The sequence below is a fragment of the Pithys albifrons genome, chromosome 17 (assembly GCF_047495875.1).
Source record: "Pithys albifrons albifrons isolate INPA30051 chromosome 17, PitAlb_v1, whole genome shotgun sequence".
NCBI lineage: Eukaryota > Metazoa > Chordata > Aves > Passeriformes > Thamnophilidae > Pithys > Pithys albifrons.
The window spans coordinates 8,907,557-8,935,370 of record NC_092474.1 but is presented as its reverse complement, the minus strand read 5'-3'; the positions used below and the strand labels follow the sequence as shown (position 1 = coordinate 8,935,370).

The following is a 27,814-nucleotide window of genomic DNA, read 5'->3' as shown; positions in this document are numbered from 1 at the left end:
GTGGAAACAGGAAAAATATTTTGCCAAGGCATAATCTGGAGTCACTATTTCCTTTGCTTCTCCTCCACATTATCTGATTCACCATGCATCTGATAGATGACTTTTCATTTAGTCTGATTAGCACTAACTATGATTCTCTCCTTACATTTCAAAACTTAATTCTCAGCATAAATCAGAAATAGTGTGAAGACAGTGAGTTCTTTCTTGAGAATGGAAGCACATCAAAATAAGAGTGAATCAGAGCAGGCTCCTTACTAGAATGAGCTTCAGTGATCAGTGCATACTGGAGAGTGGCACAAGTTGCTGAAAAAGAGAGCAAGCTTTTGTAGCGTCTAGAGAAGCTTCAATGCTGGATGCCTCCCAGTTCCCCATTAACAAAAGCTTCATCAATAATACAAAGAGGGCTAGACAAGTTAATGGATGCAGGGGAAATGCCACTGAGAACTGTCATATGTCTAGAACTCGCCTTCCAAACCTCAATTCAGAACATTACTGAGTTGTAAATAATTGAAGACTGGAAATCCACTCTTGGGGAATATCACTGCTGGGCTCTCGTATTTTTAAACTCCCCTGAGCATTTGCTTTAGGTATTGTTGAACCTGGGCCTTTCTTGTACTAGGGACACTCTCACAATTCCAAATTCCTGAAACTGCATCCCAAACCTGAAGCACAAGGACACGAGCTGCATATACCCAAAATAGCCATGTTGGAGAAGGTGTTGAGGAATAGTCTGGAACCAGGCCCAGGATAATGCCTGAGTTCCCACAGCTGCCTCATATTACACCATCACAGGAATATGGATAGAAACGACACAGTTGGATTTTATGCAGTTATGAAAATACTGTTAAAATCATCACAAACAGTCAATACTTTGAGGAAGGGGCAGTGAGTGGGAAGTACCTTACAGTTCCTTTTTCTGTTAGTTTGAGCTTTGTGACTTCTGATGGCCATGGCAATGGCCTTTATTAAGTTGTTCTGATAATTCAGGGTCTTTGCAAGTCTTTTCACCATGCTAAATATGTCAGTTACATTCTAGTGCCATCCCTTTTCCCATCTCAACATGCTGTAGACTCCTATTGCAAGATCATGTAGGTCCAAATGAAAAGGTGATCTAATAATTTAGAAGTTGGCTCCCTTGGATAGTTAAATAGTTCAAATGTTACAGTGGGTCCTGCTTGACTTACTCCTACAACCAGAACTAAATTGAAATATAAAGTGCAATGGCCAAGAGCAGACCACAGATACAGATCACCTGTCTCAGGACTCTAGAAGACACTCCCCCCATTCCATACTTTATGATTACTTACCTAACTACCTAATTCCTGATGAAAAACTAGACCCCTCCTTGCAATCATAAGAGTTGCTACTGGTAGCACATATTCTAATCTGCTTTTGAATTTTCTTCTGAGTTTTAATTCCTTTCCTACATAATTTTACTAGTACATGCTTTGACTTTTGCCAACTTTGAGTTTTACAGGGAGCAGTCCTGCAAGGGATAAAGCCATTTCAGACTGAAAGTTCTACAGTTTCTGCCAGTCTTGCAGGTTTAAGGCATCTTCAAATTAGTTTTGAATAAAGCATCCAAAGACTGTATGTTTTTTTTCGCAATATTCTTACTTTAAAAACTGTAAGTAAATGAATGTATTAAGAACTCCCCTTCTCCCCCTCTCCGTTTCTTCTTCTCTTTTACAGAGTGGACAATATATAGTCTCACAGCACTGCTCATCCTAAGTGTCACAGCCATAGTAGCAAAGATAATTATCCACGTTGCCATGAGGTAAGTGTGGAGCAAAGCTGTCCCCAGGGAACCAAGCCCTCAGCTCTGCCAGTCCTGGAATGCTCCTCAGCCTTCTGGTAGTCCAACTGGTCATATTCAAAATTAAGTTATTTATTACATATTTTTATCCTCATAAAAGATACTAAATAAGCACATCTGTTAACTTCCCAGTCTGTTAGGGTAGAGTTTGCTGCTAGAATCTCTCTTCTGGTCTTGTTTTGACAAGATTTGTATTTTTAAGGAAGAAGAAGGAAAGAGAAAAATGTAATCAGACATCTAGATTGGTGAGAAGAGGTCCAATTATGATAATACTTTGCAGGAAAAAAATAAAAACCTCATCCCAGACTGGAGAACTGGGGAAAATAGTTAGATGTAGGCTAGTAAATAGTTAATTTCTTTTTCTGAAGGACTGAAAGTGGTTCAAAAAAGAGTCACAAAAACGAAAATCTGTATTATAATGTGATATTTACCAGATTTTTTTTGCCTACTAATAAAAACAATATAATTTATTGCTTTATTTTTCTATGCTTATACTAAGTAAGTTTTGTGTCCTCTGGATGGACACTCATTGAATTAAATCATGGGTGATTTATCAGCAAATCAAAATTCTGAATGTTGTGTTTACATACTAAAAGCATGCCTAAATATAAAAGGAAATTAATTTGTATTAATAGCAACTAGTAACAGAGTCTGTACAGCCTTCTTAGCTTAATGTCACTGCTGTTGTTAGGGTAGCACCTATTCTGGCAATAGAATAGAACTTTCCATTTGGCCACGACAACCAAGAAATGCTCCAAAACCTTCCGCATTGGGCAGCAGATCGAAAGAAAAGGTGTCACAGAGGTAGCAAAGCCACGAGCATTGCCAGTGTAGCAGCACTGCAGACAGACTCTACAGCTTCCCAAGCACCTCCATTCAGGAATGAATTAACCCTTGTTTCCTAGATCCCATCAGGTTCCATCTGCAACTGAAACAGAAGATTGCAGTGATGTTCCTACTGCTGGTGAGATCTGGAGTATATTTTACCAGCCATCCACATCGATATTCATCTTCAAGAAAAAGCTTCAAAATCAGCAGGATGATTGCAACCCACTAGTGGGAAATTGAAGAGTCTTTTATTTTACAACAACTGATCTTCCTAAAATCCAGGTGACTTGAGATTAATCCTTCTTTTTTTTCTTCCAGTGTCAGACTTGTTTTCCGAAAAGTCCATTTCCAAAGACCTTTAAGTGACTGCCTATCTGCTGTTCTCTTGGGTGTATGAGTGACAACAGATTTAACTGCAGCAATAGTTTTGAAGTATCTGGTGCTCATCAAATCTGCAGTGCTGTTAATTACTGCCTTTAAACCATTGCACTTAAAATACATGCATAAACTTGCAAAATTCAAAATGTCTTGTACCTCTGCTAGAGGTAACTGAGTATCTGCAGGTTAAGGACTTACCGTGTCTTCCTTTCCTGTACCACTGTATTTTACCAGGCTACTTCAGTCCTTTTATTCTCAACACTGATGACAGAGGTAGGTACAGATAACCTGTTCAGCTACCAAAGCAACCAAGCTTATTTACCCTAATTTAAACACATCTAAATGGTACCATAATGGGAACCAAAGACTTGGAAAAACTGGTTGCCCGGTGCTCTGCTGTTTCTACATTTTCTGTTTCTACAAGCAGAGATGCACAAATAAAACTCACATCAAATTCAGGAGGTGCTCTGTCAAGTTCCAGCTGCAAATACAGGTTCTGATGGAGTAAATACTCCCCAGGGTAAGGCCCACACAAGCCTTTTCAGTGACCATGTCTGACTCATCCTTCACTGATGGTTATGATCATTTTGTTCATAGTCACAGTGGTCCCTTGAAAAACTACTGTACTCCTGCCTGAAGTCCAGCATCCATGCTGGGTGTAAGCTCAGGGCTTCTTAAAGGATTGCCCAAAGATCCTGTAAATCCACCGAATTTTTAAACAGTGAGGCCGACTAACAAATTTTTACTCTGAAGTTATAGATATTAATCTCAGCAGTCTAAACTACTTAAAAGGTTGTAGCATGCTATTGCCAAATCATCCATGCCAGGCTGTGCAGCTGAACACATCCATAACAGTTGCCTGTGAGAATAAAAAGTGTCTCATTGCATGAAAAATGCAAACTGAACTGAATTTTTAAGATAATTGCCCTTAATTGTCAAAGAACTAAAACATCAGTGGGGATCTGATCTGTGAAATATTTTCTCTCTGATTGCATCAGACAGTATTAACTATTTCTTGTCTTTGGCAGACTGTCTGTTCACCCACAATACTTCACATCCCACCAACAGGGATCAACAGTGAGTCTTTCAGCCTCAGCAAGGTCAGAGCAGCAAGATATTTAGGAAAAACTGTCAATGCAGAAGTCAGAAAAAATTGACTGGCAAAGTTTACTTAATGAGCAGCTCCTCAAACTATGTTAGAGGAAATTCCCTGAGAACCATTAAACTACAGTAATTGTGGTTAAGTTTAAATATATACAAATGGTCTGTGTATATGAGGCAACTGTACGTGCAGTCAGAGAACATCTCTTAAGAGCTTCTACAAAAGGTAACTAAGAAAAGTAAGAAAATTGTCACTGAGTTCAAATTCATTACAGAATCTGCCCTTAATGTTTTTTAACATACAACTCCCTCCCCTTCATGTGGGCTACAGATTTCCTTGAAAAAATAGGGTATCTAAGAATTAAACTATGAAATATTGTGCCTTACTTGCCATTGTAGATCTAGTCTTTCACCTGAACTGAATTCAATCCAGGTCTATTTATGTACCACAGATGAGTGCCAGCAACAGCTGAACAGTGCCACAATACGTGCTTAAAAGAAACAAGATTTTACTAAGCCAGCAATTATGAAATTGTTTACATCAAAAATGGAGTATCATGAGAACATCTAGTACTTCCTTGCATAAGCTGCTGGAAAGAATACTGGAAACTATAATTACAGTATTACCTAAAATCAAGACAGGACGAGCTGTAAAAACTATGCTAGTTCTCTCTTACATGACATCATGTTGGACCGAAAAACGTATTTCAGACCAAGAAAAATTCAGAAATTGCCTTCTTAACAGTCAGGGTTTGCATCATGCTGCATAGAGTTCAACTCACAGATTCATAGCAGGTGGGTTTCTAAGCATGTGTGATGTGGTGCACTAATAAACAGGAGAGAATCCCAGTGTGGTGCCTTGGGAGTTGTTATGAGCACCCTTAGGAGTTGTTACGAGCACATAGTGTTTACCACAAAGTGATGAAGCTTTGTTTGCTTGCCTTATCTAGAGCAGTTAAATGCACACACTAAAAGGGACATCCATAAAGCAGCCAGCTACTGCTGAGAAACTGAAAAACATCAGAAACGTCCCATGACTGATTTTTATCTAATGGCAAAAGGAAAAAATGCAGAGCTGTTAAGATTCTCTTCCTCAGTAAAGAATTTAATTTCACTATAAAACTAGAGACAAGCATTACAAACAACAACAACTAAGACTGATGCTGCTAATGGAAAATCTAGAGAATTTAGAAACAGATTTTTGCATCAATCCCTTAGCTTCTCAACTATTTTTAGAATAATAAAATCGCGTTTCATGGGCCTTTCTTAGGAAATGGTTATCAAATTTCTGTACAAAAGACGTAAAACCAGCAGTTACAGCAGATTAACACATCATGGCAACAGTAAACATGATTGTGCATAAGGTATTGGACAGTGCATGGGTATTTACTGATAAAAGCTCAGAGGAAAGTGTTGATGATCTGATTCTATATACCCCTAGTGCTAGCAAACAGAGCAATTGATGGAAATGCATGGACAGGGGCCCTTAAATAGCACTTATTACTGTACAGGCCTGAGACCATAAAGAGCAGGCAGAGCTCTGCTGTGGATTTTTTTTCAAAATGTGGTACAGTCACTGTCACTGGTAGTACAAACACTTTCAGGGTATGGTGGGATATGGCCAAGATGTATGGTATCCATTAACATAGCACTTATTGATCTTTGCTGTAAAGGTTTGGGGGGAGGAAGAAACAAAAAGTGTGACATGCACAACTGTTGTAATCCCACGATTCAGCACAGCCCTACTACACAAGCAGCCAAGGGCCAACAGCAGCAAGCACGGACATCTCAGGATGTTCAGAGTTTACACCATTTTCTTCAGCAAATTGCAAATAACTGAGAAGAACAATTTGTTTGGAATTGTATCTGAATGGCCTTCTGACGTCCTGCCTATCTAGTTCCCTCAATAGGCTGGACAGGCTGCGAATGTGACATTGGCTACAATGTCAAAAAGCAACTGTTCTGACAACAGGATCAGTATGAGGAGCTGCCTTCTCATATACAAACATTCCAGCTCCAGCTCTGGCTCCCTTCTCACTCTCGTGTTGGTATGACCAGCTGTGTGGTGGCAGAATAAACTGATAGGTCAGAAATTGCGCCATTGCCTTTTCTGCTCTGAGTTACTTTTTACAGAGATGGAGTTCTCTGATCTTGTTTACTGGGTGGTTGCAGAGAGAGATGAGTTAGCACAGCTAAGGGGACAATAAGCCATAGAAAAAGACAGTGGTCTCCCCAGAAGCTGCAGCAAGAAGTCCTTCTGCTGGCACTGCCACCCTAATCGGGGAGCCTGTTGCAAGAGTCTGCACTGTGTGTGACCTCAGGTGAAAAGGGGCCAGCTGGACAAATGCCTTCTCTAATTCAAAAGCTATGTTTAAAACTAGTTTAGTTTGTTGACTAAATGATTTTATATATATTTTTGTCTTAATATTGTTATGTTGTGGGGAAATAGAGACTGTTATGTAAAAATGTGTAATATGTTGTCATAGTAATATATATTTATGTATGTATAGGAAATGTGTTATTTAATACAGCATATTATGCTTGTATCTTGCTAACATTTTATAGGAAGAAAAAATGTTAGTTTACACTCTGGGAAAAATAAATTTTCTATACACTGTAACCATAGGAAAAAAATTAAAGATACATCTTTGGTATCCATAATAGGAGGACATTGAGGATAGGATAACTCAGACTCGGTTCTGTGGCAGAATAGATGCTAATGAAACAACTGCTTTAAGAAGCACTTTCCTCCTTTGAATCTCATTTCTAGCTTGTAATTGTATTAGGCTGTTCATCAGATTCTGCAAATTCATATGTGTATACTCTCTGGATCATTTTTTATCACCAAACATGTAATCTGCTTTTTCAGAACATTAACATTGTCTTTTTTAGAACTTGTTTCTGCCAGGTTTTCCACAGCCAGTACAATGCTGAGGAAGTTTATCACATTGCTCATGCAGACAACCCAGTGGGATTGCAGAATTATAGTCTTTGTATTCCAAGCCCCTCTGGCAGTAATATAAACGGGAGATTTGTAAGGTTAGTCCTGGAAACTACTGAATCTGCAGCCTGTGTGACTACAGACTAAACCCATCAGCAGACACGTGACAGCCACTGAACGAGCAGGACTGGCTCTTCCACTTTCATCTTCGGCTTAATGAGCCTTCTCAGGCAGTGGGAAGGACTACTAACAGATTTTTCTAGTGCACCACTTTGCCTAAAGGAAGGATGAACTACAAAAACAACTGACAAATACTTGTCCAACTAGTTGTTAACAGCTTGCATCAGTATTTTGCAATCTTCCAGTGAAATACAGTTCAGTGATAGTTTCAACTGAATATTTTTCTAGACATTTATAAACTCTGCTACTCATTTATGAATTCTGCTGCCTTTGAGAGTAAAAATATAACTCTCTTCAGACCACACTTCTTTCCTCTAGAACAGCACCTCCTTGATGCATACACATTTCATGCAACTCCCACTTTCTCGAATTCCCTTGGCACCTGTGCTTTGGGGTGAAACCTGCCATTCTGACTTTCAGTCTCAAGACAACTTACTACAAATGAAAAGGCATGAACCACATCAAGCTGTCAAGAAACCAGAATAAATCAAACTTCAGATGACTCATCACTGAAATATGTGCTGCTTAAAATGGCTGTAAATAACAATTATGAAAAAATAAATACATTTCTGCAGGAGGAGTTCAGTTAGGGTGGCTGAAGTGTATACAAGTATGGAATAAAGGAGGCAGAAACTGCTGCAGTTCACCAGCAGATTACAACAGGATGTTTGCTGTAGAGGTTAGAAGAGAATATTTGAGCTGAAAATGCTGACAGTGATTACATATAAAAAGTCTAATATTGCTCTGAGAAGCAATTTCTGAGGTAATAGCAAATTGAAAATTTTCAGTTCATGTGTTTTCAAACTGTTACAAAGAACTATAACAATTCTTTGTGTTTTCTTTACAAACTGCAGCAATGTGTAATGCTGTTTCCACTTACTTGCCAGATTCATCTTTAATTAATTCCTCCTGGCCAAAATAATGGTACAGTTTAAGAAATCTTCAGTGACCTTTCATGTAAACACCAAAATACCAGTATCAGATACCAAAATTGTCTCCAGCTTTTCACATGAAGACTCAAACTCTCGTGTTCTCTTAGAAACAACTGTCACAGGGGAGTGGCCCCCCCTTACACAGGGGAGATTGCTCTCCTTTCTTGCCATTCTGGTTATGAGATTTCTCTTGCACTTTGGTTATTCTGAGAACTGTTGCCTCTTTTTCTGTTGTTGTTTCCTAAGCAACAGTTTCATTACCCATGAGGAAATGTGTTCTTGATTCTGAAAGAGACAGTTTTCTATGAAGCATTTAAGTCACAGGAGCACGGCACTTCCATTGCAAGATAAAATATCTAGTTTCAGGTATGCTCTTGTCTCCCTGACCAAAGAATTAGGCCAGGCTGGCTCCACAGGGTTTGAACACAACCATTCTTTTAAGGGCATTTTTCTCTTCACACTACCCAAGTAACAACAAACATTACCTAACAGCTGTCATAGGATATGGCAGATGCACATGATAGTGTTACAGAAACACCAAGTGTTACTATAATGTACAATTCATTAAGAATAGTCTGTTCTGATTGTGTTTTTTTACCATATTGAGATGCTGTGTAGGTTTGTGATGCCCATAGAACTCTCATTTTGCCACAAGTTTGTTCCTTAAACATTGAACCTCAAAAGTAAAAAGAACCTTCCCCTGCCACATCTTAAAATTTTTATTTTTGACAGAAAATACTTATATTTAGTTATTTTAAAAAGGCCACAAGAAAGACATAATACCACACACAAAACTAAGTACCACATACAGGTTCAGCCAGCAGCCCACAGCTGTCTTTCTCACAGAAAGAGTATGGGCTCACTGATTATTTTCTGGGGTAGCAAGGGTAAATGTACATCCTGTTCTTAAAAGCACAGCCACCTCACAGTTTTCTTCAGAACAAGAAGAAAACAAAACTAGTCAGCAATGGCAAACTGGGGGAGGTGGAGGAAGGGAAGAGGAAGGAGGCTGAGATGTGACCTCTCAACACAGGCACACCAACGATGGCAAATTTTACACTGTTTGTAAAAACAAATCTTTAATGAACTAATTTGCAGTTAAAACATATCTATAATCATTGACAATTGCCAAGATTCCATTTACCAAGAAAAAAAAGGGGCAGGTACTTATTTGAGAAGTACGTGCTGGTGCTCCTTAACTCCCACCTGCCTGCTGCTCTTTCATTATTCTGCCTGTCTTCACATTACAGACAGGCTTTCCCATTGTACCTGAGATGAGGATGATAACTGATCCTCATGGTACAAAGTGTGCAGTGCAAAATGACACTCCAAGAGTCTGTCATCCCAAACATGGCATTTTCACACACAAAGGGGGTTGGAGAGAAGTAAAAGGTTCATTTCTTGGCTGAATCCTGAGGGGACTGAATTACAGTGCATTTGAATGTGGATAAAGAGGATGGGAAAGCCCAGGGATTACCAGGTAAAAATCTCTGGGAGAAGGAAAAAATGGGGGGGGGGAGTTACTCTGGATGGGAAATAAATAATGCATGAGGCAAACTTTACAAAATAACTTACAAACATGTATCACATAAAAGCATACACACATGCACACACACAGAGCCACATATCCCCAGGTGCTCCTCTTTCAGTGTTTGTATAAACATCTTTGGTCAAATTGTGCTCTCTGCTGACAAGATGAGGAGCACAGCACTGATTATCACTTCAGTGGGACCAGTGATTTCATGATCCAAGGCAAGGACTTGGATGTAGCTTGACTAGTCAAGCTATGATTTATCCAGTTGCATCCACTTCTATCATGCTGGTTCAGGTCTTAAAATAATTTCGTTTCAGGACAATAAATTATTTTTACCTCAAATTATACCAGAATTAAGTTGCCCTGCTACAAGGAGCATGCAGGTTCCAAACACAATTGTGGATTTTTTTAGCCTACATGGTGCTTCTCCTGTGCCTGGAGGGTTTAGGGGCTTGTATGACACCTGCCTGCTGCTCCCCAGTAAAGCTGCATTAAAGCTGTATGAAAGGCCCACGTGCTGTCAGTAGTTATGGACTGCCACACTGCACTCAGCTTTGCTGCATTTCCTTCCCCATTCCTCTGGCAGGCCTCTCCACCCATCTCTTCCACAGCATATCCTGGTGCTCTGCTTTCCTAACCCTTCGCTTTCCCTCCTGAGCCTTCCTTGCTGTGCAATCTGCATCTCCCTGCAATGAATCCAAGCTGCCCCCACGGCACAGCAACCCCAGCCAGGTGTGACCAGGGACACTGAGCACCAGGCAGCCCTCAGGGACACTGACACTGGGGGAGACTACCTGGGCACAGTATTAGGGAGACAGCTAAAACTGTCAGGTACTGACTTACACCGTGCACAATACCTGGTAAATTCAGCTGTGGCACTTGATGAAAACTGAATGGTCCAGAGAACATTGTGAGTTGCCTCCAGAAAAAAACCCACTTAGGATCTCTTACGTGTGCGCATGGATATACATATCCACCTATTATTTTAAAAAAAGGGGTAAAATGTTTATTAGAGTTCATCTCAGTATATGTAGGACTATTCTTTGAGGAGAACAGCTATCTATTTCCTTTCCCCCAAAACAAGAACAACAACTCCCACATGTATATGCAATAAAACTGTATTTTTGTGTGGTTTTGCCTTTTTGTTTTTCTTTTAATACAGACATTTGTACACTTTCTTACAAAACTGCAGTTAACTACAACTTTTCTTAAATCATTTTTGGTCGGCAGGTACTTACTGTAAAATCTTTGTGTGCAATTATCATGTATTTACAGGGCCTCATGTTAGTGAATTTCGATGATTATTACAATAATGTCACACATTCTCAACATAAGACATGGCTTAAGATAAATATATTAGTAAATAAATATTCTGAGAACATATTTCCATAAATGAAATGTGCTGCTATACATATACAAAATATATACAAGATGCTTTCTAGCTTTTAAAACATTTTAAAAATGGTAATGAAGGAGAAAGAGCCCTTTGACCATATTACAAATCTTTACAGCAAATTTTATACAAAACAATTTTAAGTGCTATAATTTTAATTAAAAACATTTAAAATAGTGCCTTATGAGCCAAACACAATGACAACTGTTCATGTAAGTAGTAGAAAGGCATTTCGTTATAAAAACCATCTACCATGGCCAGCCAGCCTGCAAGTCTGCATGGACATACAGGCAGCAGGGAAGTAACTACGTGTTGAATGTAAAACCCAACACAGATACCAGGTGTGGGGTGTCTGTGGTGTGGCCTGCAGAGGCTGTTGTACTGACAGAGAATCTTTTACACAGCATGTGAGTGAGACCAGAACATCCAGGAACATCATGAGCCGAATATTCAAATCTTTTTTAGAACCACATTTTACCACATTGTGCCAGGTAGTTACAGAGCACAATGCATCTTAGGTGCATTCTACAACTGCCTCACAAAACACCAAGCAGAATAACCAAGCTATATACCATACCATAGCTTCTACAAGGCATTTCTTTTTTAGTGGAGGAAGGAGAAGGTAAGACTTCAAAATTAAAAAAAAGCAAAAAAACCTACAAACCTTTAGACTTTATTCTCCCAACACATACCACTTACTCTAGTCATTCAGAGAACGAGTCAAGTTTTTAATGAGCTTTATACACAGAAAACGTGTTTATTGAAATGTTTCTTTTAATCTTATACCCAGATATTGCCTTGTATTAATTCTCTGAACTGATGGATTCTGGTGCTTGTTGATTAAAAAGAATGAATTCCTTTAAATGTAACTTTTTTCGTAACTTATTGGGTACAGAAAGCAAAAGTAAACAGACAAATGTATTTGATATTTTTTAGATGTTTGTTTCTTTTAAAATATTTCTCTTGGGACTACAGAGAATACAGGTTAACTTTGCTGGGTCTCACAACTAGCCCAGTACTGTCAAGGACATTGCTTTGGCAAAATATGTAACATGAAGAGTACATCTCTATTTCATGTTTTTTAAGTATCTCCAAAGTGTACTGAACTTAGGACAAATCTTTTCAGAAGACTGGCACTGTGAGCATTAAATATTTAGTTTCCCTTTAGAAGATTTCCTGCTGTGAATACACCACAGGCTGACACTGTGTCCTCAGGCACATGCAGCATGACAGGCAATTTAACCCATGCTATGGTAGCCTCTTACTCAGAAGCCGCTGTTTCCACAGGAAACAATTGCTATCAGAAGTGATGACATTTATTATCTCATGATAACAAACATCCTCACTAGTACAAGAACAAGAACAAAAGTATGTGCCCAGGCTAATGGGGTACAGAGAGCATTCTGTACAGAAAACAAAGATGAAGCACAGCTGGCTGGGCCCAAGAAACCTTTAGAACAGATCAGTCTATGGAAGCTACATCAGCCACAGCAAAAAAGAAAACAATGATTAAACCAAGTCCCTCACTTTCCCACATGCACAAACGGTGACAAGCACTGCTTCCCTCAGGCATGCTCACAGCCTGTAAGGAAACAAGAAACCTTCTGACCTGTTTCCAAATTGAGCCAGCAAAGCTGCAAGCACACTGAAAGCTTTGTTTTCACTGCACTTGTCAGTATTCCTCACAGCCATAACAGGGGCTACAAGTGCCTGAAAAACTTCCTATGGAAGGAAAGGTTCATTACCTACAAAGGTAATACCCTTTCTAAGCCCTTTGTTCTAGCATCTGCTTGAGGCAGAGGTCCCCAGTAATTCTTCACCAGTCAGAAGATACAATGAGGTCCATGGTTTAAATATAGGAAGTGAGGATGAGAACATTCTGGTCTACCAGTTCCCTACCCCCAATCTCTTGAAACTAATCATAATGGGGAGGAGACCCTTCTTAGCCGAACCATGAGAGCAGCATGAAAGAGGGGAGGGGGGGACAGGAGAAAGGAGACAGTCCAATGCTTCACCTTCCTCAAAATCTCTCACAAAACTTGCTGGCTGCTAGGACTTGCTACTGGCATCAGTCAGTATCTGAGCATCCATTTAGCAGCTGTATCCCTCTGGACTACTGTATTTCAAGGTGCTATCTGGTTCCTAAGGCAGGTGTAGCCCTGAGCTCATCAAAGGCTGGACTCCTTTAAGTAGGAGATAACAGCATCTACACATAGCCTGGCTTATTTAACACACTGTTACCTCTCAGCAAGAGGTCATTTCTAAAAAGAAAATATAAATAACACTTTGTCATTAATACAGAAATGGCACTAGAGCTCAGAAATGCTCCACACCATGTCCCACACAGACTTCACACACAAATCAAGGCCTGAAGGCTTCAGACAGAAGGGACAAAAGAGACCATCAAGCTGATATGAACACAGAGGAAGTAGGGGAGGGACTTCTCCACATTACCACTTTAGTGTGTTTGTCAAAGCTTAAAAAAAAAATTAGGTCCATGAGAATTTGGAGTCTCTGATAAGCTCCACTTCTCCATCTGGGATCATCTGGACAGGTCTAGTCACCAATTTGGCTTCTCTCCAAGGGATGAGATCCAGCACCTAAAGAATAAAGAAGACTAAGGAACATTGCATCTAGAATATTACATAGTTTCGAGGCCCCCAGAACAAGACACCGACTGACTGCAGTGAGTTCAGCAGAGAGCCAAGATGCTCAGAGGGCTGGAGTCCTCTCCTTGTTTGAAGAGGCTGAGGGATTTGGGCTGTTGGTCTGCAGAAAAGGAGGCTTCAGGGGCACTCCCAGCAGCTCTGCAATACCTGTATGGAGGTTGCCACAACAATAAAACCAGTCTTCACAGACATGCATTTTGGAGAAGAGGTAAGGGACTTAAGTTGAAACATGAGATGTTCAGACTGGATCTAAGGAAAATCTTTTCACCATGCTGGCAGTCCAGCACAGGAACAAGAGCCCAGAAGGGAGTGTACTCTTGTGTTCCCTAAGGGTTGTCAAAGGCTGACTGGATAAACTAGGTCTAATCTGACAGACTGAGTAACTTCATCTGATTTCAGAGCTGTCTCTGCTTTGAGCAGGTTGGACTAGATGATGGCCTGAGGTCCCTTCCAGCCTAGGGTACCCCATGATGCTATGAATATCCCTAAAAATAGCCCTGGCAAAGCAGGTAAAGAATACCCCCTTCTTTCTGTGAGTGATTATTTTTTTCCCCTTGTGTATGTTCAGAGCAGAGAGTTTCCCCACATATTCTTCTGCAGCAATTCCAAGATCTTCACTTTTTTTAAAAAAAGCTTCAGCTTGTCTATCGTCTCTCAGCACTGTGGCTTTGCTTACTTAGGCAACTCAGTGCAGCTGGTATGGCCAGCACAGTGTCCCTGACTGTGGGAACTCTGATGGGATCCTGGTACTAGCAGTCACTTTTTCTCCTCCCCACAAAGGATGAGTATGAAAGATTTTAGGGTTAGATAGTTAACTATTCCTCTACTATCACCAAATGAGCACAGATAATAAGAGAGTAACACTTTGGGGCGAAGGGTTAATCGATAACCTGCTCTCATGCAAACAGCAGAGTAACCTTTATGGCTGCAGGTACCTAAGTAGCTTTTTATACACTAAGGCAAAAAGGTAGCAAGTAATCAAAAAAAGCACACACATTACCTGTGGCCTTTGTGGATGTCATAAGCTTCTGGGAGTTCAGAGTGGGACTGGGAAAGAGCATTCCAGCTTCCTCCTCCTGAGAATAGTTCTGCCGCAGGAACGATGTTGCCTCATAGCACACCTCCCTCTCGACCTCTCCAGTACCTTGACAGTGCAGGTAAGCATCTAGCTCAGGTGTTCCATCCCAGGAACTACAGCCTCCTGTCTGGGTCCCTTGGTGTTCTGTTGGTACAATCAGCTCACAGTCTCTGTCTTCAGGAATTATGGGAATGCGTTGACCCAGATCACATACACCCTTACAGCAGTTTGGCAATGTGTCATCAGGAAGCATGTACTGCACATTCACTGCATAGTCTTCTGTATAGCAGCCACCACCTCCACTGCCACTGTTGCTACTACAGGCTACCTGCTTCTCTTCATAGAAGCAGCAGGGCAACCCCTCGTATTTTACCCCATCCGTCCTAAGTAAGTGGTCTGAGTTAATACTGTACAAGCCTGGGGTGTTCCCTGACTGTGGTTCAATTCCTTGGCCACATGTCCGCCACAGCGGAGAGCTAAGGAAGAGTGCACCACAGTCAGCTGTCCCATTGCCAGGCTCCAGGGCAGAGTGCTGGAATTCAAAGCAGCATGCGCATGCTTGCTCCGAAATCGACCCTGCTATCTCTGGATTCTTCCAGTTCCTTTTAACATCCAAGGCAGCACCAGGAGTGGCCTCAGGTCCTCCCTCTGAGGTAGTGCCATTTGGATCCCTGTGCTCTAGCGAGGAATTACTGCTATAGTTCATATCCATGCTGCAATTAGACAGCTGGTCCCCTGAGGAAGAAGCTGGCACAAGCCGGCAGTCAGCACCCACCGTACTGTGACCATGAGCTGGAAGCTCATCCTGGTGGGGGCCCTCCAAGAGAACAATTGCACCCCTGTTTGCACCACTGACCTCACCCACTCGGCAAGGGCTCTTACTGCGGTAAACATATGGGTCATAGTCACTGCTCAAAGAGCTGCGGAAGGTGGAGCAGCTCCCATAAACCCCTTGGTTGCTGACCTCAGTGCAGTCAACCATGGAATCACTGGAGGAGCAGTGGCACTGAGCAGAACTACTGCTGCTGCTGCTGTCACTCCCAGGGCAGTCAGCCAAATATCCACTGCACACTGAACGATGACCGTGATAGCAGCTAAAGCTGGAGGTACTGCCACTCTCCAAGCGAGATGAGGGCATTACATGTACCACAGAAGGGAAAAGCATGCTGCTACCAGGCTGAAAGGCACGGGAAGGACCCTTTGAGGAAATGCCAGCTGGAAGCTGTCCATCTTGCTCAGGGTAACTAAGGCCTTGGAAGTAGTAGTGCTGATACATGGTCTCATATCGGGAAAAGCACGCTGCTTTGGAAAAGTTGCGTCCACCAAACTTGGGTCTTCGGAAGTTGTGAGCTGGAGAGTAAGCCCTATGTTCCAGGCTACAGTGATGTGTGTTCAAAGCATGGTCCAAATGAATAGGCTGGTAACTTTGAATATAAGCTGGTGATGGGGCTTGGTAGAGGCTCTGTTCACCATGTCGCTCCACCGTAAGTACTGTGATAGGGTTTCCGTGGGGGTCCATGCTTGTCCGAGTGGGATATGCTGTTATCTGGTTTGCTCTGTGCACTCGGCCTGGGTAGTGGACAGGCAAAATCACCCTCTGCTGCCGGCTGCGCGCTGGGTTGACAGATTCCAGACAGATTGGACCTGCATTTCCCTTCTTCTGTTCTGAATGAGAGAAAGAAGAATGAAGAAGTAGAACTAGCAGAGAATAAAAAGGAACACACTCTATGCAAGAAAGAAGGATATTTTGTTCTGAATGTTGTTACATTATGCACCACTTTTTTATACAGAAGGGAAAATAATGACACAAAAAAAGTAAGTCGAGCATCTGCCTGGAAGTCTTTGAAGCACTCAAATGTATTTCCTTAAAAACAAAAAGAAGTGAACTTATTTCAGGTACTCTTCTCATGTATACAAACTGTTCTGTTTACACAGTATTCCTGAACTGACAGAGGCTGAAAGAGGTTGAAACTCATCACTCAAGTTCTCACTTTACACATTATTTTACATACATGTGTATTAACAGGAACCTTTCTTCAGACGGGAAATGAAAGGGGGAGAGAAGCAAGTAAGGGAAACCACATTCCAAGTTACAACGCCATGGAAAAATAAACCTCCATACATTGTTTTCTTCACAATTCCCAAGGGAAAACATACCAGTCTGCTTTATGTGTCCCCGTGCTCAGAGGATGTGCAACGCTGCCCTCCGCTGGGCATCGCCTGCAGCCCAAAGAAGGCCCCGGCTGAGGCTGCTTTGCGGGGCACACAGCCCCTCCCAAGGGGTTTAGGACGAACTGTATTTCAAGGGCTGCATTACAATAATGCTTGAGAGTTCTATGTTGATTCACAAGCAGGCAAAATTTTTGTTTTATCTTGTATGCTGTTATGCCAGAAATGCACAACACAAGAGCATCCGCACTGCAGCACTTACCTATAATGTTGTGGCGGCAGTGAGGGCAGGTGTGATGCTGCAGTAGCCAAGGATCCACACACTTCTTGTGAAATCGGTGAGTGCAAGGAATGACACGCAGTTCCTACAGGAAGAAATGAAGGACCATGAAAAAGTAATTCTTCCTACCAAGTGCATTTTTCACAGCTTGTTCCTAGATTTTTCCACCTAGCTACTGAACAAATCAATTCCTAGTCTCAAAGTGGGAAGAAGACAAAAAATGCCATCAACAGATCCAAGAGCACAATATCTAGTGATCAGTTGTCTCTAAAAAAGAATAGTCTGCAGGCACATTAGAACTCCATGCAGATACAGTACATTACTATGTGTCTCTATGACCCAACACCCCGAAGGAGCCCATCATTTAAGTTTTGCTTAATGTATTAAATGAACTTAAAAAAAAATAAAATCAGGAGTAATGATGTACCTTGCCTACTACTATAAGCAATGGAAAACACTCAGGGAAAAGCAAAATCAACACAGTTATATGGCACTTATTCCCTTACTCAGCACTCATACTTCAGCTATTATCTGTTTACAGGACTTCCTGAGCCTGATGGATATCTACCAGCTCAGAAACCTGCAACAGATCTTCCAAGTACTGTTCATCTCCACATGAGCTCAGGTTTTGAATTTCTAACATGTTTTGGCAAGAAGTTCCCCAGGGCTACTACTTGCTGATAGCGAAACATCACATTTTGATTCAGATTGGATCCTCACAGTTTCATTTAATTGCACCTCAACTTGTACTGGAAAAAAAATGAATGTGTCATTCCCAGTCACACTTTCCATTCATTACTTTGTATTCCCTCTGTCCTAAAGAGTCCTAGCCTGCTCAGTCTTTTTTTTTTTTGTACAGAAACCATTCAAAATATTTGATCACTTTGTGACTGCCCTTTTCTGAAGCACCTTTATTTCCACTCCATATCTTTTGTAAAATGAGACAGTACTCAAAGCAAGAGCATGACTAAACTCACACCGTGGTATAATTATGTTTTCTGTTCTGTTCTCTAGACTTTCCCATCTTATTTTTAATATCCCATTTGCTTTTTGACTGCCACAAAGCACTCATCTGCTTTTACAAAGCTATCTAAAAAGCAGCTTCAAGATCTTGTTCCTGAACAGTAATGTTCAGCTCATAACCTACCACTGATACATGGGAAGATCTTTCCTATGTATATCACTACATACTGAAGATGATGCATGAATTTCCTCTCCAGTCTGTTTCACACAGCCCTTCTGAAGTCCTTTTCTACCTTCATCCTTGCTACTCTGAATAACTTCCCATCAAATAACTTCATTAACTTTCTGTTTGCAGCTTGTAGCTCTCAAAGACTCCATCTGGTACTTCCTATTGCCCTAAAAATTATGAGTCTTTGATGAATCATTTCAAAATAAAATGTCCTCAGATAATCTTTTTAATAGAAGTTTATAGCTGTGAATATTGACTGCCTCTATTCTATTTACTGCAAGACTAAGATTATAAGATCTTATATTATTTTCTCTTTCACCCTTTCACACTGTTTCCTCTAGGTAGAACTGTCATAGACAGCAAGCACTGACATCAATACAGTGATGGTAACCAAGGAGTCAAAAAACCGTTCCTAAACCTTTAGACATCTATCTCCTCCTTCTCCTCCTCTGGTTTCCCAGCAGCGCTGTGTACTTAACATTTTAAAGACAAGGTGCCATCAAACCGTGAAAAACGAAACAGTAAATGTATCCTTTAAGTCCAGAGCTTGCATGCATCATCACCTCAGCACATTCGCACACAATTTGTCAAAAATACCCAGAGAACTATCTGCTAGGCAACCCTGACTTCTTTAGGATTTGTTCTTCAGAAATGCAACTCGACAGAGGTAGCGACTTCCAGAATGAGACCCCTTGCCTCTCACTTTGTAGCAGGGGTAATTTGAAGCTGCTGCATGCAGCTGAGGCTGAGTTGGCTGCTCAGTGTGATCAGCCTGGGAAGTGGCACCCCTTCAGTACACTATGTACCCAATAGCCAGCCACGCACCACCAGTGCTAAAACCAGCTATGTTCTCAGCCCATGTTGAAGAAACCATTTATCCTTTACCTCCCCATCAATGTACTTCTCCAAGCAGATGGCACAGTCAGAGGTGGAGCTGCTACTGAGTGTGTCCAGTGCTCCACAGTTACTTTCCCGGTGTCCCTTACTTTTGGACTTAAACTTCCTGGTCTCCATTTTCTCCAGTGCTTGCACTGCAAGCCTGTTCATGGAATTCTACATCAGAAGAAAGAAAAAAAAAAGGCAATGCTGCTGCATATGGGACTAAAGTGTAGTAGCAGATAAACACCACCATAATGCATCTTAAAAATCATGTCAAGCCCAATTAATGTATCATTTCAAAAATTAAATAGAGGGAAGGCTAATTAGAATTTAGATCAGAAGCCTCATGAAAAGAACGTATGCCACATGCAGTAGTGACAATAAACTACTTAGAATTACAACAGGGTGAAGGTGCTGACAAATTGGATACACGGGATCTGCTCAGTTGATAGGCAGCAACTATTCAAGCCAACATATAAAACTTGTCCAGGAATGTGTTTTGAACAGTCAAGATTGACTGCAATGCCGCAGCATGCAGTTTACCGCATTTCCAGGAGCAATACTTGGAAAAGGAATTAAAATGAAATGTTACTAAATTAGCTGTATTATTTCCTCCTCCTCAAAAATTTCATCAGTAGTGTAAGTTTTGAAAGGCAGTGTGTTGTTTTCATCTTACTGTACAATTTATCATTCCCCTTTTCTGTTTTTTAAAACTGGTTTTGGTCCATACCATCTCTGAATTCCTACTCAACATGTCAAAAGACGACTCCTAAGAATTTGTAATGCTTTGCATTCCTTTTACCTGGACTGAACAGTTTACAACTACAGACTGCAAAGTCCATTAGCTTCTATTTGCTTTCCCTTTCATATTTGACAGGACAAACTCCAAGTACACTACCTGGAATTTCTCCTAACCAAACTTTTTACCTTGAAAACCTTTCCCAGTAAGAATCAATAGATGTTACCCTATTGAAAAGAGCTGCAATTTATTTTCAGTCCAGATATTCTCTCCGCAATACAGCAACAAGAGTTGGAACTTCTTTAGAAGTCCACCAGTGCTACTGAGAATCTTTGAACAACCAGAAACATTCTTCCTTCCCAACAGCCAAATGGACTGCTTCTGTACTGCTTCCATTTCAGGATTTAACTGAATAAACACCATGGATCAATGTAATCTCTTTTAACGACATTTCCACGTTCTTCCAAAGGCCTACATGCATGAATAGAACCCCTTCCACAAAGATGCCTATTTTAAGTTAGTGTTCAGCATTTCCAAAAGTTGAAAGCAAGTTCTAGGTAGTTAACTTTCTTCATTCAGTGAATATCCCATTACTGCTCTTACCTGACTGCGGCGCTGTTTCAGTTTGATCTTGACAAGGAGAATGAGGCAAACAAGAGACACAACCACAAAGAAGGCCAGGAAAATTCCCATATCAAAGTACTCGGTGGGTTGCTTAAAAATTAAAAAAAAAAACAACATAATTTTTGCTTCCTTTAGATCACACTCAAATTTATTGTCTCTCTCTTTCTTCAATTTCTTAGTGGTCATTGTCAAATGTACACAGTCACAATGGCAAAAGTCAAAGAACACAATGTTCTCTGTTCATTAACTGGGATTCTATGAGACACAACCTGGTTTCATATGCCACCATAAATGAACGGAATACACAAAATGCCAATCATGAGACATCAGATTTACAGTCTCAAATGTAAAATCCAGGTTTTCTCACTGAGTGAATCACACCAACACAAGTGTTTATGATTTACTGGATTGCCAGTACACATTAAGGGACTGAAAATCAACATTCGAATTTTCAGCAAATGGCTCATTTATCAAAGACATTTCTTAACAGAAGGATTCCACAAAAACCCACACAACCAAAGTGGTAACTGGGACACGGATGACCTCTAGCTTTGGTGTTCTGAAAACAACATGCAGAGAGTGCTAAAAAAAGCGCTGGAAAAATATTACAATTACAAATACATCAAATAATTAATCAATATTTAAAATTCCATGTTTAAAATACCACACAGAATTATTAGTTAACACAGGGCAGGCCACCTTACGAAACTGAGCTACCAGGGGCATTCAATAATTAAGTTACTTAAGCAAGAAACAGAAAACTTCTATTATTTAATTTTTTAGCCATTTACATGCTTAAAAGAACCCTTATGAAACCCAGCAGAAGCCACACTGCGGAGTCTATACTTACATCAAGTGTAGCTGCTTGTTCACAGTGCAGCTGTTTAGTTTATTTAGGTCAACAGAATTTCACATATATTAATGCACATGGGGAGCATCAAAATATCTTCGCCCTCAGTGCAGTAAGCAAGCACTGCCTGAAGTTACAACAGCACTGTAATACCCAGGAAAAGGTTCTGAAAGTCTCACCCGTGGGGGGCGATGCTGAATCCTGGCTCGTGCCACTTTCTGCTTGTTAACGATGTTCATTAGCTTGACAGCATCAGCACCTTTCACATACACCACTGGTCTCTTCAAAGGGTCCTCTGAGCCCTGGTTCAGCTAGAAAAACAACAAAAAAAATCTGCTCAAAAAGGCACATTTCAGGGAAACCACCTTTCTTCTGGACAATGGAGAGAATAATAAAGGAATATGGATGCAGCATTGATTCAAGCACCAGCTGTTCTCTTCTAGCGTAGACTCTCAGTTAAGGGTTCCAGAGTTAAACCTGAATTAAACTTTTGACTTACACTGCCTTTTTTGGGTTTTTTTACTGACCAAAACTAAGATTAAAGATAAGCAAATGCTATTTCTGAACAGCAGCTTTAATTTAACTGCATTATGTACCACTACATATATTATTACTGTAATAAGTTAAACCTCATAGCAAAGAACAAAAATCTGCACATTCCAAGCAAATTGCCCTTGCTACATTTTATCAATCTTTTTATTTCAATTTTGTAGTTACATCATTCACATAAAAATTTCTTTGGATTTAAACAATCTCAGTATCACAGTGCTGTCTTTCAGGTTCTTTGTACCTACTCCATTTATTTAAGTCAGTAATTTCTGCTGTTTAATTCTGCTGTTAACCCTAACTCATGCAAAGGTACTTGGGTTCTAACAACCACTAAACCTGTTGATTGCTGGATGGGCGACTTCAAAGTTAAAGCATATGAGTAGACCACTTAATTCACCCTGAAACTTCCTTCCAGGTCCAGCTAAGTTTTGTCAGAGAGGTCAGATCATAGAATCAGAAAATAATGTGTGGGGGAAGGCATGTCATGAGCCCCACCTCCTGGTCAAGGCAGGGTCAACTATGACATCAAACTAGGCTGCTCAGGGCTTTATCCACTCAGTTGCTGAAAACCCTGAAGTGTAGAGAATGCATAACTTCTCTGGGCAACAAATCCAGAACAACAATCTGCTAAATTATATGCCAGAGAGGGTAATAACTAGACAAGAGAATTAGTTCTGTTGCAAAATTGCACAACGTGATAAATTCATGTATCTTATTCCAATTCACAAGATAAATCGTAGCAGAGAGAAGCTGGTTGATACATAACAAGCAATGCACTGAGACAAGCAGATGGGAAATGGTACAAGGGGAAAGGAACAAGATGACAGGAATGTGAGCAAATAGAACAAGAGCAGCTTATGGCTGAGATAACATATCTACATAGTTATCTACCTCTTACTTCTGGCTAAACCATGTAGAAATTACCAGCTGACTGGTTTATTATCCTGATTACAGGATGATGAGTCTACTCAAACTGACCAGACTATGGTGACAACTTCACTGAGACTTTTTAGTATCCAGGAATCCTGTGTGTCTACAAGACTTACTGGCCTAAGGCCAAATCCAATCACTGTCCTTACATTCCTAGACACATACTCTCTCTCAAGATTCCTTGTCTAAGAAAGAATTCACCTGATTCCTCAGTCAGTTTTGAACACTGCCAGACTCTTGCTAAATATGATGCTCTGGGTGCTGTTCCTCCGTTTCAAATATGCAAAAGTAAAGCTAAGAAACAAATCAGACTTCACCAAGCATTACTAAAAATAAAAACTGACTTATTAATCTACAGCAGAAGATACTCAGATCAATGGGAATAAACCCCACAAAATCTGTAGGCAAAGCCCTTTCCTTGGCTAGCAATTCTGCTACCAGATTATCTAAGGACAATTCTTCTGGTCAGAACTGCTTCCTATTTCTGTTCATTGACTGGCAGAAAGGATTGCCTTTCATAATACTCCACTCCTTCATTTCAAAGCACTCTCATTTATTTATTCTAGTGCTTGCTAACAAGCATGCCTGGGAAAACTTGCTGAACAGCTCCCCTCAGTGTCTTAGGATACTTCCATTTGGACCAAAGATACTCTAGATTAACTCATGTCAGTTTTTCCTCCATTGTCATCCATCTGTCATTGTTTTCCACAATTCCATTGTGAGTGTCAAAATGTTACTTATTTTAAAGACAAATTAATTGGCACCCCTGATGTCAAGGGTTCTGAAGACTTTGGATGATAATCAAAATTCCTGAAAAAAATTTATCCAGAGTAGTATGAGAATAGAGCTATTCAAGTAAGAAAGTCTAGACATTCCTCTCTTCTTTGTGAGTGTTTGCACAGGCTACTGCTCTGTCATCTAACAGAGCCTACTTTGTCAGCTACTGCCCTAAGCCACTAACCTCCTTCTATTTTATTGGTACTTAAAATATTCGAGTATCCACTAGACTAATAGACCCAGCTACTGGGGACAGCTGCACCCACTTTGTTACTTAGAATCAAGGAATTACAGTGTTTGTAGGTAGAGGGAGAGAGCAAGATGCTTAGAACTTAGAACTCAAGTTCAGAGCAGTGTGGCTGAAAGTAACTACAAGCTGTAATTCAGAGGAATAAAAACTGAAACAGACAGACCACACCTTTGTAAAGATATTTTTCTGTGTCAAAAAGGGGAAAAAAATACGCCTAAGAATGTTTCCAAGATCAAGGCTGTAGCCACACGTGCAGAGCACAGTTCTCAAAGCATTCCTTGAACAGGGTCTTCTGCATTCCTTTGTCCAACAGATGCTCATTTCAGAATTAAAGCCAGCTTTTTAAATGTAAACACTGATGGTCTCTTTTCCCCTGTGAAATTCAGGCTGCACTTAAAAACCTTCAGCTTCACTTGTTTCTGCTGTAGCTGTAGCAGAAACAGCCGTTTTGTTTCAAGACAAAACAGAACTAAAGCAAATGCAGACTATTTTTGTGCTTATGTTTTTTCACTCAAATAAGTCAGAATTGGCTGGATCTTGAAACACTTCACAGAGTTATTACCTCATCCACTTCAAAAGAAAGGATGGAAGTTATACCAAGACTTAGAAAAAGAAGAAAAACCCTGATCATCCACAAAATAGATAGGCAGAAATCATCAGCTGTGAATGAAAAAAAAATTGGTTATAAGTTTTGAAAGAAACTTGTTTAGAACCAGGTTTGAAAGCTATATTGCAATCTCAAAAATAGCAGCTATTCAACAATACAATCACAGGCTGGATAGGGTCAAATCTCCTGTGTTTTGCACACAGAGCTCAGCAAAGAAAACCTTGATTAGATAATGCTCCACAAAACATTTGTCTCTATTCCCAAACCTGGATTCTGGATGCTTGTAAAAGTTAGAAGGAAAAATCTAACTCCCTAAACTTTTCCACCAGATTCACACCTCTTTCTACCAGACTCACATCACCTATGTTGCTTTCTGCCTCAAAGAACATAAACAGGACAACCACAGCATCATGTTACCCGGGGTCAGTAGCTGCATGTCTTTAGCGAGGTGTGCTCTGAGACCCGTATGCTGTCAACTCTTGCCTCAGCAACCCTACAAGAACCCAGGAGAGGCTGCAAAATAACTGGCTCCCTTCTTCATACCTGATCAATGGCATCTGGGTTTTCAGAAACATCAAAGATGACCGCTGTGGCTCCTCGCTGTACTGCTCGTTTTGCCTGCAATAAGAAAGACAGCATCCTCAGTGCCACCCTAAAAGATCATTTCTTACCTCAAAAATGACTCTCTCGCCTCATCTCCAGATAGCAAACAACATTTTGTGTTTCTGTGTAGTTAAAACAAATGACAGAATTACAAACACAGGAGTTCCTGAACCAGCACAGACTGTAGCTAAACCTCACTAATGCCTCTACAATATCTCTGCTCCTTTCTTCTCAAACTCCTTTAACAGCTTTTTAAAGGAATTCAAGTGTGATTTATCCCCTCTCAAGACTTTAAATATAAGAATTTTTAGAAATTAAATTATGGGGTTTTTTCTCCATGGTACTTGGAAGTGCTATTAAAAATAATCTTCCCTGGGAATTGGGTGGAGACAGGTTCACTCGTGTAGCAAATAAAGCTTGACTAGGTTCTTTACATTTTTTCAGTGTCATTCTCACAGTTATGATAAACTAGCATATCACAATTCCTGCCAAAAGTGCTTCAGAGACTATTGCTTTTTCTGACCATCAGAGGTCAGAACTGTTGCACACACTTGTTATGCTGATCAGACCTGTGTAAGTGCATGGCATTTCACCAAATACACAGTCCAAACCTGGAGCTGCCAACAGCACAGAGGAGGTATTAGAACATATTAAAATCCTCTGGGGTAGAGAAAACAGTATTTTAACCACCCAAGTTAAGATTGGGTTCTTTAACCAGTTTCTGCCATTGTGCCTCTCTAAGTTCTGTTTAAATGTTGCTCAATGGCTCTACAGAGCAGACATTCCCATTAACTTACTGCCTTCATGGATGCAGAACGCAAGAAAACTATTTCTCCAAGCGATAACAACTATAATCCATTCATAGTACTAAAGAAGAAGGCAGTGGCCCTTCGTGGAGACTAGCAGAACATGAACTTAACACTGAGATAAAAAAGAAACATATGCAGGTGATAAATTATGAACCATCACCCAGCATTTTCCAGGAAGAATGTTGGCCAGTACAGAGATGTTTGAACAGCTACAGTTCGCTTTCTTTATTCTCCTATTTTGCTTTCATTTTAAATGAACAAAGCCCATTAGCATATGAGGTAAACCAGCTCCCAAATGGGAGCTTTTTCTCAGCCCAACAGGTATTTGTCCCCTTTGAAGTCAGCATACCTGGTTAATCACTAAGAACTGTTGGGGAGGAAGAGTTAAAAGGAATGTACCACCCATTCTCTGTTGCAGTGGCTCTGCGGTGAGGGCTCATCTACGTTTTCCTAGAAGGCACTGCCCACACACATGCAGTGCTCATGGAACAGTTCAGGCCATTTTTATCATCATTTCAGGATGGTCAGCCAACAAGTGAGGCCCCTCGATTTCTGAAGATTATTTTTAAGAGTTTTTTTACAGACTGGTATGAACACACTGAATGAGCAGTATACAGAGCAGCAAGTTTCCACCATCAGATGTTACAAAATGAAAAGTACCGACTGAGCTCAAAAACGGTGCTGGAGAACACGGGGTGAGCTGCCTTTCCCCTGCTGCAAACTGTGGAGTTGGTTCCCCTCGGGGCCAACTGTACCTTGCTGCCCGTGCCCGGCCCGGCCCGCACCGCCGCAGCCCCCGCGCCCCGCCCGGCCCCGCGCACAGCGTTCCCCGGTGGCGCCGGCCGTGCCCCAGCGGGAGGGGGTCCCGGGCCGTGGGGAGAAGGGACAAACGCGGAAGTTTTTTCCTTGCCAGGTTTAAATGCCGATGCCCAAAGAAAAGGCGGTGCATTCGCTGCTCCGCCGGTGGCGCTGCCGAGCCCGGCCCAGCGCGAGGTTAAAGAGCTTTGCTCGCGCTCGGGGTCCGGGGCACGCCCGGCAGCCTCGGCCCTCAGCTCCGGCTCCGCGGCTTGGCGGATGGAGATGCCTCTAAAGTAACTACAGTTATCAGGGGAAAAAAACCTCACCTTTAAATTTGCCGCAATTCTTTTAACATTATCAGCCTAGGCCTTTTATCAGAAGCTCCCTGCTGAAGAATACATGTCGCTACTTTATACTTAAAGAAAAACAAACAGAAGGATATGATGTGTTTATTACACATTTTAAGAAGACTTTTATTGGAAATACGTAATAATGGCCTCATATATGTTTCTGTGGCATTTTAGTTTGCCCAGAGGTTGTCATAGTTCATGGAGAAGGCTAATGAAAAGTTATTTTAGAATGTATTTTAGAGATCTACTTGTTACGAACTGACTGTTGATAACCATTACCACTACAATGCACAATAAACACTGTCTCAGTTTAAAACCTGGCAGAATGGACTAGGCATTGTAATCGAGAAAGCATAAGAAGAAACGCATGTGTGCACTTCCAGAAGTGCAAGGAAAGTATCTCTTCATATCTCCAGGTCTGAGGAAACTTTAGTTGTTACCTCAAAGAACAACTTTTAAGAGCTCTGCACTCCTTTCCTGTGTGCCAGGCAAACACAATAAGGAAGTAACAACTTCCTTGATAAGGCACACTTTCAACCCAAAGGACCACGTAATCAT

At 40.9% G+C, this 27,814-nt stretch overlaps 2 protein-coding genes across 3 annotated transcripts in view; one reads left to right on the top strand and one right to left on the bottom strand.

Annotated features, from left to right (window-relative positions):
* Positions 1-10,841, top strand: part of KREMEN1 (kringle containing transmembrane protein 1) — a 36,429-nt gene extending 25,588 nt beyond the window's left edge. The window contains exons 8-9 of the mRNA XM_071572366.1: positions 1,693-1,777; positions 2,722-10,841. Coding sequence (XP_071428467.1) covers positions 1,693-1,777; positions 2,722-2,884 — 248 coding nt within the window. The 3' untranslated portion in view covers positions 2,885-10,841. The remainder of the gene's footprint in view (positions 1-1,692; positions 1,778-2,721) is intronic.
* The window catches only part of ZNRF3 (zinc and ring finger 3), a 73,602-nt gene continuing 56,600 nt past the window's right edge, over positions 10,813-27,814 (bottom strand). The window contains exons 3-9 of one of the 2 annotated variants that reach the window (XM_071572362.1): positions 25,240-25,314; positions 21,763-21,894; positions 20,713-20,823; positions 19,377-19,544; positions 17,282-17,384; positions 14,773-16,515; positions 10,813-13,703 (exon numbers count right to left, since the gene is read on the bottom strand). In XM_071572362.1, coding sequence (XP_071428463.1) covers positions 13,660-13,703; positions 14,773-16,515; positions 17,282-17,384; positions 19,377-19,544; positions 20,713-20,823; positions 21,763-21,894; positions 25,240-25,314 — 2,376 coding nt within the window. In that variant the 3' untranslated portion in view covers positions 10,813-13,659. The remainder of the gene's footprint in view (positions 13,704-14,772; positions 16,516-17,281; positions 17,385-19,376; positions 19,545-20,712; positions 20,824-21,762; positions 21,895-25,239; positions 25,315-27,814) is intronic. The other variant, XM_071572363.1, reaches the window with a different exon arrangement.